The sequence below is a fragment of the Euphorbia lathyris genome, chromosome 1, assembly GCF_963576675.1.
Source record: "Euphorbia lathyris chromosome 1, ddEupLath1.1, whole genome shotgun sequence".
Classification (NCBI taxonomy): domain Eukaryota; kingdom Viridiplantae; phylum Streptophyta; class Magnoliopsida; order Malpighiales; family Euphorbiaceae; genus Euphorbia; species Euphorbia lathyris.
In genome coordinates this window covers 58,444,130-58,457,752 of record NC_088910.1, presented here as the reverse complement: position 1 = coordinate 58,457,752, position 13,623 = coordinate 58,444,130, and the positions used below count along the sequence as shown (strand labels likewise).

The following is a 13,623-nucleotide window of genomic DNA, read 5'->3' as shown; positions in this document are numbered from 1 at the left end:
TATCTATTCGGAGACATTTCAATTTCTTGCCAGTTTCCCTTTTAATCATGACATGGAAATTGTGGAATGATTGAAATACCTAAACTTTTTTTCTTAGAAAGTACATCCACATATTTTGTGATGCATCATCGATAAAAGTAATAAAATACTTGTTACCTCCCAAGGTCTTAGTTTCAAAGGGGCCAGATAGATCTGAGTGCACTAAGTCAATAACATTTTTCTTGATGATTTTTAATGAAACTATATGTTGCTTACGAAATAGGCAGTAGTCACGTGGAGGCGGTGATGTTCCATTATCAGGGACGAGCGCCTTTCGTGCTAGCATTTTCACCCCATTCTCATTGGCATGATCCAATATTTTGTGCCATAAATTTGTTTAAGATTCCTCTTCAAGAGCATTCAATCCATCTTTGCAACTGACTGCATTTGTCTTGTACAGAGTATAACACATGCTTCCTTTTGCAATCACCAAAGAGTTTTGGGTGAGCTTCCATTTCTTACTCTTTAAGAAATTTCCGATGCCTTCTTGATCTAGAATACCACCGAAAATTAAATTAAGCCTCAAATTAGGAATGTATTTGGCTTCTTTAAGAATGAGTGTGCAACTTGTATTTTGTCTTGATACGAATGTCACTAGTTCCAAAAAAATTGGAACGACCATTGTTTCCCATCTTCATTGTTCCAAAATCCCTTGCTTTGTACATGGTGAAGAACTCTTTGTTAGGAGTGGCATGATAAGATGATCTACTCTTTGTTAGGAGTGGCATGATAAGATGATCTAGTTTCAGTCGCCCATCCTATCTCATCATGATTCAAGACTTATAGTCATTCTTCTTCATTATTTCATTTATTTCTATTCGTTTAGTTTATTAAGGTCCTACTTCTTTTTTCTTACTAAAAAAGGAGGAGGAAAGCTAGTACCAAATGCTTGGCAATCCTTGGACCTTTCTTAATAAAAATTGGATTTCTAAAGGTACGCATCACGACCTCCTTTGTTGTAGCTATGGTGTTATTTTCATCTTCTTGATTATTTCCCTCCTATTATTCTCGCTTCAATTTGGGTAATTCCTTCTTAAATGGCCTTCTACTCCACAATGGTATAGCATTTGACTCTAAATCTAGACTTGGATCTTCCTTTGAGTTTATCGGAATTGTTGGGACCTTTAGTTTTGCTTCTACCTATGTGTCATGTGACAAGGATTGACCGTTGTCGGTGATTATAGTTCTCCTCATTCTCTCCTTGTTTAGTAGGGTACTCACAACGTGGTTTATCGATAACTTACCATCAGGAGCCGAATTTCCACTGATACCACCAAGATATCTTAACTCTCTAGTAAAGTGCTAACAAGGATTGAATTTCATCTTCTAGTATAATCTTCATAGAAGACAATTGGTTAATAGCACTACGAAATTCATTTAAATGTTCAGCGACTGAGGTGACTTTCTTATATTTGAGGTTAACAAACTTCCTTATCAGGAGCAATTTTTTTGCCACATGTTTTTCGATCGTACAGCTCCTACAACTTCTTTCATAATTTATGGGCAGACGTTTCCTCGAATACATGGTGGAACACATTAAAATCTAGCCATTGACGAATGGTTGCAATGCCTTTCTGTTCAACTTGTTCCAATCTGGATCCTTCATGTCTTTGGGCTTGGCTTGTTCTCCTTTTATTGTTTCATGCATACCTTTGCAATATAAAATACTCTCGATCATCGACTTCCAAATTGACCAGTTTGAACCGTTCAATTTAATCAGGGAAGTTGAAGGACCTTCCATTTTAATTATACAATTACATGTGTGAAACCAAAGCTCTGATACCACTTGTTAGGATCCCGTAAATTAAATTGGTAACAAAGTGATGTGTATAAATTAAACATAGTGATTATAAAATTATGAGGATAAAAATAAAATAATAAAGAGACATACGAATTTACACGAAAAACCTTTTTGTATGGGGAAAACCACGGGGCACCTATAATAACGCTACTACTACTAATAATATCAGTATAGTATTTTTTGAATCTTTGTACGATCTCTTTCTATTTTTCTCTCAATCTCTTTTATAGGAAGAACTCTATAAAAGGAAATTGATTTTTTTTTCTTATATGATATTTTGGCTGTGCACCAAAAGTTAGTTATAGTCTATATATGAATTGCACAAAGCTGTTAACATTAACAACTCTAATCTCATTGTATTATTGCACATGTATTTTAGGTCATAATTACATTGAAATATGCTATCTCCTTTTCTTTTTCAAATAATGAATAGTGTATATCTCTCTGTTTTTCAGATAAAGAACCGTGTATAGACTCTCTAGGGATAAGGAAAAAATTCACCATATAATTATTGAAAGAGTAGCTTTAATCTCTATGTATAAAACAATATTATCTTTTACCGCTTGTGGAATTTTAAATCTCATTAATAAAAGATGTTTAATTTTAAATCTTTTTAGGTGATCACAACGTTGGAGGTTGGAATAGTGAGAATGTATATAAAATTGCATACGGAAAAAAATCATTTTTTTTAATGAAATTTAAAATTGCACTATCACAAATGTTAAGCTTAACATTGATCTCTACTAATAACTTTAAGACTAAATCTCAACCTTATTCGTTATTATATTCTCATGGTTAGAATTGTATAATTAAAAATAATGGATAAAGTGTAAAAATATTCTCAATATTGATAGTCAATTGCAGTTTTATCTTTAACGTCTAAAATTATTCGATTTTACTCTTAATATTGGCAACAAAGCAAATTTACCCGTAAAATTGATAAGTTGGATCAATTTGAGAAATAATTTATCAAATTGTCTTAATAGTCACGAATATTATCATCTACATTTCACATGTGTGCCATTTTATCACTAATTAGTAATATATCACAAATATATAATAAATGTGAAAAAAATAAAATAAAAATTGTACTGTATTTTTTATGATTTGGAAAAAATATATTTCTTTGAATTTAAAAATATTAATCTTCAATTCTTTTATTAAATAAAAAAAAGTGAAATCCAATTGATAAACAACTAATGTAGAACAATATAGAACAATAGATAAAATATTTGTGTTTTATAATAATGTCTGAAGTAAAATTGTATTACCATTAACATCAATGATAAAATTAATTTAAAATTATGTTATTTTAGTGGTTAGGTATAATTTAAAAGTAGTCCTAATTGTGACATTATCTGTAAAAACAAACAAAAACGCAACATTTAATTAATTTGATACCGTGATTCTTTATGTAATATAGCGATCAAAACAACCTTAAACTACCACTATATATATTCCTCCACTCAAATCAAGTCCATTAATTCAAACAAAGAAATTGAAGGAGTGAAAAGCAAAATAGTTAGAGTATAATGGAGTACAGTTGCAAAGATTTCAAGGTTGGGAAATGCGAAGGAGAAAAGTTGGTTGATGGAGAAATCATCCCTTTAGTCCTTCAACCTCCTCAGTCTAACAAATCTGATTTAGATTCACTTTACTCTTCTCTTAAGAAAAACAAAGAATGGTTTGACGACATGATAACTAAGAACAGTGCTGTTCTTCTCCGAGGTTTCGATGTCAAGAAAGCCGAGGATTTTAATGAAATTGTTGAATGTTTCGGCTGGGAAAACATCCGTTATGTCGGCCCTGCTCCAAGAACTCATATTTATAAAAGAGTTTATACTGCCAATGAAGGCCCTCTCTCCGAATTCATTTATTACCACCATGAAATGGTTTTGGTACGTAATCTTATTCATTCTTATATAATAAATAATTAAATTTTTTATTTATATATGTGCATTCATTTATGAAACAGATAAAAGAATTCCCGAAGAAAGTGATTCTTTTCTGCGAGATTCCGCCACCGGAGGGAGGAGAGACACCCTTTGTTCCAAGCTTCAAAGTGACGGAAAAAATGATACAAGAGTTCCCTGAACTTGTTGAAGAGATCGAGAAAAAAGGGCTCAGATACACTTTCTCAGCGCCGAGTAATGATAATAAGGGATCCATGAGAGGTAGAGGTTGGGAGGATGCTTTTGGAACTTCAGATCCTCTTGAGGCCGAGAGAAGGTACCTATCCTACAACCCCTCTTCTTTGTCAAAAATAGCCCTGAGCTGATTGTCTGATTGGTTAACTAATTTGATTATTTTGTTTGGCAAAAAAAATAAAAAAAATAAAAAAAAAATAAAACATTTATTTGAGGTCAAAGGTAATATGTAGGAGTAGAAGTGTCATTCAAAAGAGATAGAGCAATAGTTAATTGAAAAAAACTCTTAAAACTGCCTTTTCAAAATTAACTTTTTGGATCTGATAATCTCTTTCAAACATCTCTCACCAAACACTACTGTTAGAGATTTGACTAGTCTAAACATTTAAAGTGTCTCAAATCTCTAATTTTACTCCAAATTTTTTTTTACGAACCAAATATCAACTTACTAATAGAGATCTTCATGGAGATACCATATTCTCCCCATTTAATTATATTTTTTAAATTAATATTTAATATATTCAATTTTCTAGCAACAATTATAATAAAAACTTGTAAAAAATATAAAAAAATATAAAAAAAATTATTATTCAATACATTTTTCTATCATTGCATATAAATTCTAAAGTGGAATAGTCTATATTTAAAATTAAGTTTTCATTTTAATAAAGTTTCTGGTTTGGAGTTATATAATATTAATATTATATATTCACGGTATCCCTATAATTAATGGGTTGGGGATCTTCACGGGGCGGACATAGCTATTAATGTTCCAACTCATCCGTGAAAATGAGGATAAATGTTTTTCTTATCCCCAACTCTAGGAAGGTGGGTATTGGAGATTTCTCGAGTTCAATGATGCGGGACACAATGGGTATGAATATTGTCTGCCTCAATGACAAACCTAAACATAATTTCTCCTCGGTTAGGGGTGGTAATTTTTACACAATATAATACGATTTACAGGGCAAAGGCTCTGGGAATGGAAATGGAATGGCAGGAAGATGGAGGGGTGAAGACAGTATTGGTGCCAAGAGCATTAACAAGGGTATTTGAAGGAAGAAAAGGGAGGAGAATGTGGTTTAACACTGTTGTAGGTATGCACGGAAAAGAACTGAGCTCAGCAACAATGGCAGATGGAACTGAATTACCTGATTATTTTGTGAAAAGATGCGAGGAAATCATTGAAGAAGAAAGCATACAGTTCAAATGGGAGGCTGGAGATGTTCTTTTCCTCGACAACTGGGCCACTCTTCATGGAAGAAGGCCATCTTTGTCTCCGAGAAAAGTCCTTGTTGCCACTTGCAAGTAGCTTACTTTCTAACGGTAATATACATCTGATGATTAGTGACTGACCAAACATTAGATTAAGATTCTAATATGGAGAAATTAACTAATAAAATAAAGTATAAATTTCTTCATTTTGGGATTCTAATCTAATGATGACTAATCAAACTTCATTTAGTCAGTTACTGACCAGGTGAACATTACCGTATTTATTTTCTTGTAGTATTACCTTAAAATCTCTCTTTAATTACCACAAAATAAAGAATCAAAATAAGTGTATTACTTTACTTCCATCACAATGTATCTTTATCGGTTATAGAGATTCAGAATCACAATAAGTCACCTGCTACTAAAATTGTAGCTCTTGTTCAAGTTTGTTTAAGTGTTAGTATCAATATTTCTCAAAAAAAAAATTATATCTAAACCTCACTTCCTTAGGGAACACATTCCATATACAATGCTTTATAAACTAGGTAGTTTAAAAAAAACACAATACCTTTATCATTCAAAAATCATCTGCATAAAAAAAAAATCAATCTATGTGTATTGCAAGAATTGCAACCGTATAAACTATTGTAGTCTAAATACAACACCCGCCATCCACTTTTCTGACGTGTTAATAACATTTATCTCAAGTCAGCATTTAACAATTGATTTTCCCTAAATTTAGGGTTATATTTAGAGGGAGATATTGACATATTTATGGTAAAAGTATACAGTAAATCATCTATAAATGAATATCTTTGAGATTTGAAAATTATTATCTTATATGGAGTTATTAATTTATCAATAAATAAATAATTTATTGATAAATTAATGTTTATTAATTTATAGAATAATTTTTATTTTATACATTATATTTCTCAAATTAAACAATTAATTTTTTATAGCTAAGAAAAGAAAATAAATAAACAATTAATTAATGATGGTGCATTATATCTAAATTTATTAATCTTGTCAAAAAGAAATTTATTAATCTTTGAGTTGACGTGATTTAAAATAGAATTCATGTACAGATACATTAGAATGCCATGTAAAGTGTTAGAACATGAAATGTTGTGAATTGTTTCAAGTACACAATCAAGATCCAGATGATATTAATGTTATACCATATGTTTCTCCAAAAGAAGTTTTTCTTGTCACTGAGACTTTGAAAAATTACTTGCTACAAAATGAGAAGAATGTGACGAATTTAGTTTATATCCTCTAAAAAATTAAAGATGAAATTAAGTTCAATTCACATAAAAAGAAGAAACAATTGACTATAGATACATATTTTAGAAAATATAAAATTTGAAATAAAAATTATTTATGAGTTTTTATCATAAAAAAAATTGTTCAGGATTTGCTATATTTTATGAATTATATATGTAATTTTTATATGTATTTAATTGCTTTTGAATTATTCCATTCAATGAAGCATCGAATTAATAGCAAAAAGGGTGTTTGTGCTATGAAGTTGGATATGAGTAAAGCTTATGATAGGGTTGAGTGGTGCTTTATGAATGATACGATGACAATTGTGGGTTTTCCGGTTTGTTGGATCGAATTGATTCAAAGTTGTCTCTGAAGGAAAATAGGCTATCGTTTGGCAGCGGAAATATAAAAATTTTAACATTTTTCCATTAACCCAAGATCCGTTAATCGTTATTTCATATAAAGAGGGATAGAAGGAAATACCTTTCGATGAACTATCTACCGTTGCAATTGTAGTGTCCACAACTCTTACTCCGAGTTTCCGAGCACAAGACAAAAACACAATTCAAAATATGATTAGAACTCAACCATATGAAAGCAACCAAAGTAGATTGCCTCTAATAAATCAACACAAGATCAAGGAATAAGAGAAAGAGATTAATAATCAATTAAAACGGAAGGAAGCGGTAGATGATCTCGTCCTCAACAAGGGGGGCGAAATTCTCTCTCTCCAGTTGGCTAGGGTTGGCCGAAATTCTACTATAAGGGGGGTATATATAGTCTCTTGTATCTAAACCCTAGTTAGATAGAATTAGGTTACTGAAATAAGAATTTAATTCGGAATAAAATTCTTATTAGTTATTATCTATAATTATATCTAAATATAAAGATAATAATAATAACTTATTGATAGGATAATACTCCAATCATGTGTTGGCTCTGAGACCTTGGGTCCCAAATTTTGATCCCCATGATTGCTCTGTTAACAGGATCCTTACTTGGGTTAGGTTCCCGGGCCTACCTCTTGAATACTACAGTGATAGGTTCCTGAACAAGATTGGTAGCCTTGTTGGGAAAGTCCACCATGTTGATAAGACTACCATTGGGGCATTGAGAGGCAAGTTTGCCAGGGTCTGTATCGATATTGATCTCGCTAAGCCTCTTCTTTCTCAGTTCTGTACTCAAAACAAGGTCTATCATATTGAATATGAAGGTATACACAACATCTGCTATGAATGTGGTATGTTTGGCCATACCTTTGAGGGTTGTCCTAAGAGGAGGAAGGACGTGGAGGAGTTGGTGCAACCTATCATAGGCGAAGCTGAGAAGAGTCAAGGGGAAGTAAGGAGCTTTGGCCCATGGATGCTTGCCAAGAGGCCAGTGAGAAGGAAGCCACGGGCTAATGTTAATACTAATCATTCACCAGATATCAGTACGAAGATGACTACTCTCCAGATTGCTCCTGAGATCAAGGTCAGACCCCCGGATATTAAGAAGGGGATTGAGACTGGAGTGGACTCAGCTTCGGGTTCCGGGTCAAGGTTCGGTGTTTTGTCTATGGAGGAAGATCAGGACTCGGATCCTTCTGATAAGCAGATTGATTTAAGCATGCCTGGTCTGGAGTCGGTAGAGCATGCCTCTAGTCTGGGTAATTCTATTAATCCTCTCTTTGTCTCTAATGCTTCTGCTAAAGGCAAAGAGATTCCCCAGTCTATCCTGTCAGCTGGGAAGGGTTTGAGTAGGGAGGCGAGTACTCTACATCCTCCTGTTGATGCTCCTATTGGTAAGACTATAGGAGTGAGTAAGTTAAACATGAAGAATCCCAAAGGGAAACCTAAAAAGAACCTTCATGGTTTGAATTCTTTGGATAAAAGGGGTCCTTCTGGGACCGCCTCTAGGCTCTCCGGAGCCCCGAACAAATACCTGATCTAGGGTTTGGGCCTGCGTCTGTAGTCTCCCCCTCTGATGGACTTCTTCGTTTGGAATGTTAGATGTGCGGCGAGCAAGGCTACCCGCATTCATGTCAATGATCTCATTAAACAGTTTAACCCTTCCTGCTTTGTCCTTCTTGAGACCAAGGTTAGTGGAGCCAAAGCAGATGAGGTGGTTAGAAAGTTTAAGAATTGGAATTGCGTCAGGTCGGAGGCTACTGGTCGGGCAGGGGGGATTTGGCTCTTTTGGAAGCCAGGTCAAGTCAATATTGATATTGTTACTATGGACAGTCAATTCATCCATAGTAAGGTGTGTTACCCGGGTAATAAACCCTTCTTTATTACCTTCGTCTATGATGATCCTGTTTCGACTAACCGAAGAAGGCTGTGGGAGATCCTTCATTCTTTTAGCTCTAACATGGTGGAGGCGTGGTTGGTTGCCGGGGATTTTAATGACATTGCCCTCTTGAGTGATCAGAGAGGAGGGGGTAATCATTATGTGAACCGGTGTCTTAATCATAAGCAAAGTATGGATATGTGCGGGCTTTCGGACCTGGGTGCTGCTGGCCACAAATTTACCTGGAAAAGGTATAGTGTGTTTGTTAGGTTGGATAAGGTGTACGCTAATGTTGCAGCGATTTATAGGTTTCCTGAGGTCAAGGTACTTAATCTCCCTTTCCGTCACTCAAACCATTGCCCTATCCTCATTAATTTGGTCAAAGGAAATCGGCTGAAAGGTAATAGACCTTTTAGGTATCTGGTGGCTTGGGAGTCTCACCCCGAGTTTAAGGATTTCGTTAAAAGCAATTGGCATCCCCACTCTGATGTTCTCCTCGCTACTGAGGAATTCAGGAGGAATGTGGCTGTTTGGAATAAAAATACTTTTGGTCATATTATCAGGAGGAAGAACAAACTCTTGAGGAGAATGGAAGGTGTTCAGCGTTGCTTGGAGGTTCGTTTTGATCATAGCCTGAATGGTCACCTAAGAGCTCTTCAGAACGAGTTGGAAGCTGTGCTTAGACAGGAAGAGCTTCTGTGGTTCCAGAAATCTAGGAAGACTTGGATTCAAGATGGGGACCGGAATACCAGGTTTTTCCACCTCTCAACAATCATTAGGAGACAGCGAAATAAGATCGAGGCTATTAAAGACGCCAGTGGTGAGTGGATTTTTGAGGAGGAGGACATTCGGCGCCTTGCCCTTGATTTCTACAAGGACCTGTTCAGAGAGGAAGCTGTGGACCTAGAGAGTGCCCACTATGGCATTTCCTTTCCTTGTTTGGGGGAGGATGCTATTAATAATGCTTTCCATCCCATTGAGCTTAAAGAGATTGATCTGGCCTTCTCCAGCATCGGTTCCACTAAGGCTCCTGGTATTGATGGTATCCCCGCTAGTTTCTATCATAAACACTGGGACACTGTTAAAGAGGGTATATACAGCTTTGTGTTAGGTGTCTTTGCTGGTTCGAACGATATCAGTTTGGTTAATAAAACCCTCCTTGTCTTGATTCCTAAGGTTGCCAAGCCTTCTTCCTTTCTCCAGATGAGACCCATCAGTCTTTGTAATGTCTTGTATAAAGCTATTACTAAGATTGTGGCTAATAGAATCCGGAAGATCCTTCCGGATATTATCAGCCAAAATCAAGGGAGCTTTGTTCCTGGAAGACAATTGATGGATAACATTGTTATTGCCCAGGAGGTTGTCCATTCTATGAAGATTAAGAAAGGCAAGAAAGGGATCGTGGCTCTCAAGCTGGATCTGGAGAAAGCCTATGATAGGTTGAACTGGAGCTTTCTTCTGGATAGTTTAGCCAAAGCTGGTATCCCGGAGAACTGGAGGAATTTGATTGGAAAGTGTATCTCCTCTCCTGTTTTCCAGGTTATGATCAATGGGGATATGTCGGATGAGTTCTCTCCATCCAGGGGTATTCGTCAAGGGGATCCTATGAGCCCCTTCCTTTTTGTTATTGCCATGGAAAGATTGTCTCACCTGATCTAAGAGGCGGTGAGCAAAGGGACTCTCCACCCTGTTTCCATCAACAGACATTGCCCCCCTGTTACTCATTTACTCTTTGCTGATGATGTCATGCTTTTTGTGGAGGGTAATGAGGAACAAATTAAGGCTGTGATGGATATCCTCGACTGCTTTTGTGAGGTTTCTGGCCAGAAGATTAACATCCATAAATCATGTATGCTTTGTTCCAAGAATATGGATAATAGCTTATGTAGAAGACTGAGTGAGATGTTTGGCATTCCCCTGACTCAATCGTTTGGGAAATACCTTGGGGTCCCTCTTCATAGTGATAGGGTGTCCAAAGCCTCTTTTAAAGACATTTTGGACAAATCTAACGGTTTGTGTGCTAGCTGGAAAGCTAATTCTCTTTCCCTTGCAGGTCGCCTTACTTTAATCCAGTCTATCAACTGCGCTGCTCCAAATCACATCATGCAAGCCTGTAAGCTCCCTGAGCCGGTCCTCAACGACCTTGATAAAATTAATCGGCGTTTTCTGTGGGGAGAGTCTGGGGATGGGAGGAAGATTCACCTGGTCCCTTGGAAGGAAGCCTGCCAGCCTAAGAGCAGGGGGGGTCTTGGTATAAGGCAAGCTAAGGACAATAATAAAGTCCTATTAATGAAGCTTCTTTGGAGAATGTGGCAATCCCCCTCCTCCCTTTGGGTTCGTCTTCTGTGCGGCAAGTATAGGAAAGATAGAATCTTTGGTGGCCCGAAGGAGAGGGTTGTCAGCTGTTCCTTCCTCTGGAAAGGGCTTAGTGCTGTTTTTGCTGAGTTCTGTACGGGGATTGGCTTGGAGGTGGGTAATGGGAGATCTATTAGTTTCTGGTATGACACCTGGATTGGTGACAAACCGTTGATTGAGGTGTGCATCGCCCCTCCGCCGAATGATCTCCTCTCCTGGAGAATTGCTGATGTGGTGGACTCGGAGGGAGACTGGATATGGTCTAAGTTCGACTCCTTTCTTAGCCTGGAGACCCTCCTTAATATTAGAGGTGTGACGATTAGTAATCAGGAGGAGGATAAGGACAGACACTGCTGGGCCTTGACTAATAATGGTTCTTATTCTTGCAAATCGGCCTATGAAGCTTTTACCCCTAATAGGGCTGATCCTCCCTTGGAAATTTGGAAGTCCATTTGGGCCCTCAAAGTCCCCTACCGCATTAGGAGTTTCCTATGGCTGGGAGTCAAAGACAGGCTCCTCACGAATGCAGATAGACACAGAAGGCACTTGGCTGTATCTGGTGCGTGTAGCAGATGCAGTGGCCATGTGGAAACCTTGTGCCATGCTTTAAGGGATTGCCCGAATAGTAGAAAGGTTTGGGAAGGGGTCCTTCCTCACCACATCCTTTCTTCCTTTATGGGGTTCTCTGATATTGACTGGTTCTCTGAAGGCGTTAATGGGAATTTGTTGGCCAGTATGGAGCACGGGGCTATTCTCTTCGCTATTATTTGTCACCAAATGTGGAAATGGAGGAATGAAGAGTTATTTGCTGAGAAGACTGTCTTTATTCCTGACCTCCGGTTTTACTTCTCGAAAAAACTCTCTGTTATTACAAAGAGTTTTGAAGGAGAGCCCCTGGTTCACCCCTCCCCGGTTAAAGAGGTCCAGTTAGTTGGTTGGAGGAAGCCCAGGGAAGGGGTTGTCAAGTTGAATACGGATGGCTCCTGCCTTAGTAATGGCAGAATTGCTGCTGGTGGAGTTCTTCGGGATGCTGGTGGCGCCTGGCTGGCTGGGTTTACCCATAACTTAGGTACGGGCTCCTCCTTTACTGCGGAGCTCTGGGGGATCTTGTCTGGCATTAAACTCGCCATTCGCATGGGTGTTAAAAGACTTTCGGTGGAGTCTGACAATTTGGAGGCTATCAACAGGATTTCGGATAGACAGGCTGTTTGTCTTAAGAGTCAGAATCTCATTAAAGCCATCTTGAGGCTTCGTCCTACCTTCGATTCTCTTACCTTCTCCCATATTTATAGGGAGCAAAACCGCGTGGCGGATCGCTTGGCAGCTGCTGGGCATGGGGGGATGTTAGGTGTTTCTACCCTTTCCGTTCCTCCTTCTTTTTTGTTACCTTCTCTTCTTAAGGATAGGATTAGGGTCAGTCTTCCTAGACTGATCCCGGGTTAGGTTTTTGTTTGTTTGTTTTTTTTCTTCCCTTCTTACCAAAAAAAAAAAGATAGGATAATAATAGAAGCAATTTAATCTCATTAAACATCCTAACTTATTTATCCTTTAATTAATTTAATTCACAATCATAATCTAATTAGAATTGTTTAAAATCAGATTAATTTATTTATGTATTTTACATACATAAATCGCCCCCCTAGGTACTGGGCCTTAGTGGACTCAGTTGGGCTTCCATCAATTAATTAACATCTGTTTCTCTTTTGGACTCCAAGTCTTATGTGTGACCCATTAGGTTCTTATTGCTTCTAGTCGTATGCAACTATTAAATTAATTTTCTCAGAATTATATTTAATCTTTGCATAACAGAATGAGTACGCGAAATGTGATTGGAAGATCCGAAACATTCCCCCAGAGCTATAAGAAGACAAGTTGATTCTGTCATTGACCTTTCCGCATTAGTTACAGTATAATTCGATCCTTCATCAACTACATCCTTGAACTGGATCTTATGACTATGGATAATGTCAAGTCACATATAGCGAGACGTTTGTTTTACTTGTACATGCCGAGTTAACTCCAATTAGATAGGTTAAGTGAAATCTGCATTTCAAGTCTTAAGCTATCACCTTGCAAGGATTTAGAGTCAAGTCTTCCACAAGCGATCCTTAGACGTATCTCTCATTTATCGGGAGTGACAAATGCTCAATCCAATGTATAACTATCCTGCAATTACTTCCTGTGATACCCAACGTCTGCCGTTCACACCCCAGAGTCATCTCTGTTATGGATCGTGTTACAACAGGATCAAAGCATCACATTCCATAATCTAGAATCACTAATTAACATTCCTTTGAGTCTTAGGATTACTTATACCTATTAATACCAATGGGATGAACAGGTGACAAGGATAAATCTACCCATCCTGTTATCTCAAGTCGGGTCCCCAATCCTAATGAACTCCCTTTCATCGGATCCATGCAACTGTCCAGATATCTGCATATCTGAAGCTTGTGAGATCAGCTCTCTGTCTCGACAGAAGACATTGTTACATGCAAGTCTCAGCAGTGATATGTCAATCATATTTCT

At 37.1% G+C, this 13,623-nt stretch overlaps 1 protein-coding gene across 1 annotated transcript; it reads left to right on the top strand.

The window, feature by feature from the left end:
• Positions 1-3,346: 3,346 nt before the first annotated feature.
• LOC136205911 (clavaminate synthase-like protein At3g21360) lies at positions 3,347-5,543 on the top strand. Its single transcript, XM_065996795.1, has 3 exons — positions 3,347-3,738; positions 3,816-4,069; positions 4,954-5,543. The coding sequence occupies exons 1-3, from the start codon at positions 3,373-3,375 to the stop codon at positions 5,297-5,299; spliced, it is 966 nt and encodes a 321-aa protein (XP_065852867.1). The 5' UTR covers positions 3,347-3,372; the 3' UTR covers positions 5,300-5,543.
• The last annotated feature ends 8,080 nt before the right edge of the window (positions 5,544-13,623 follow it).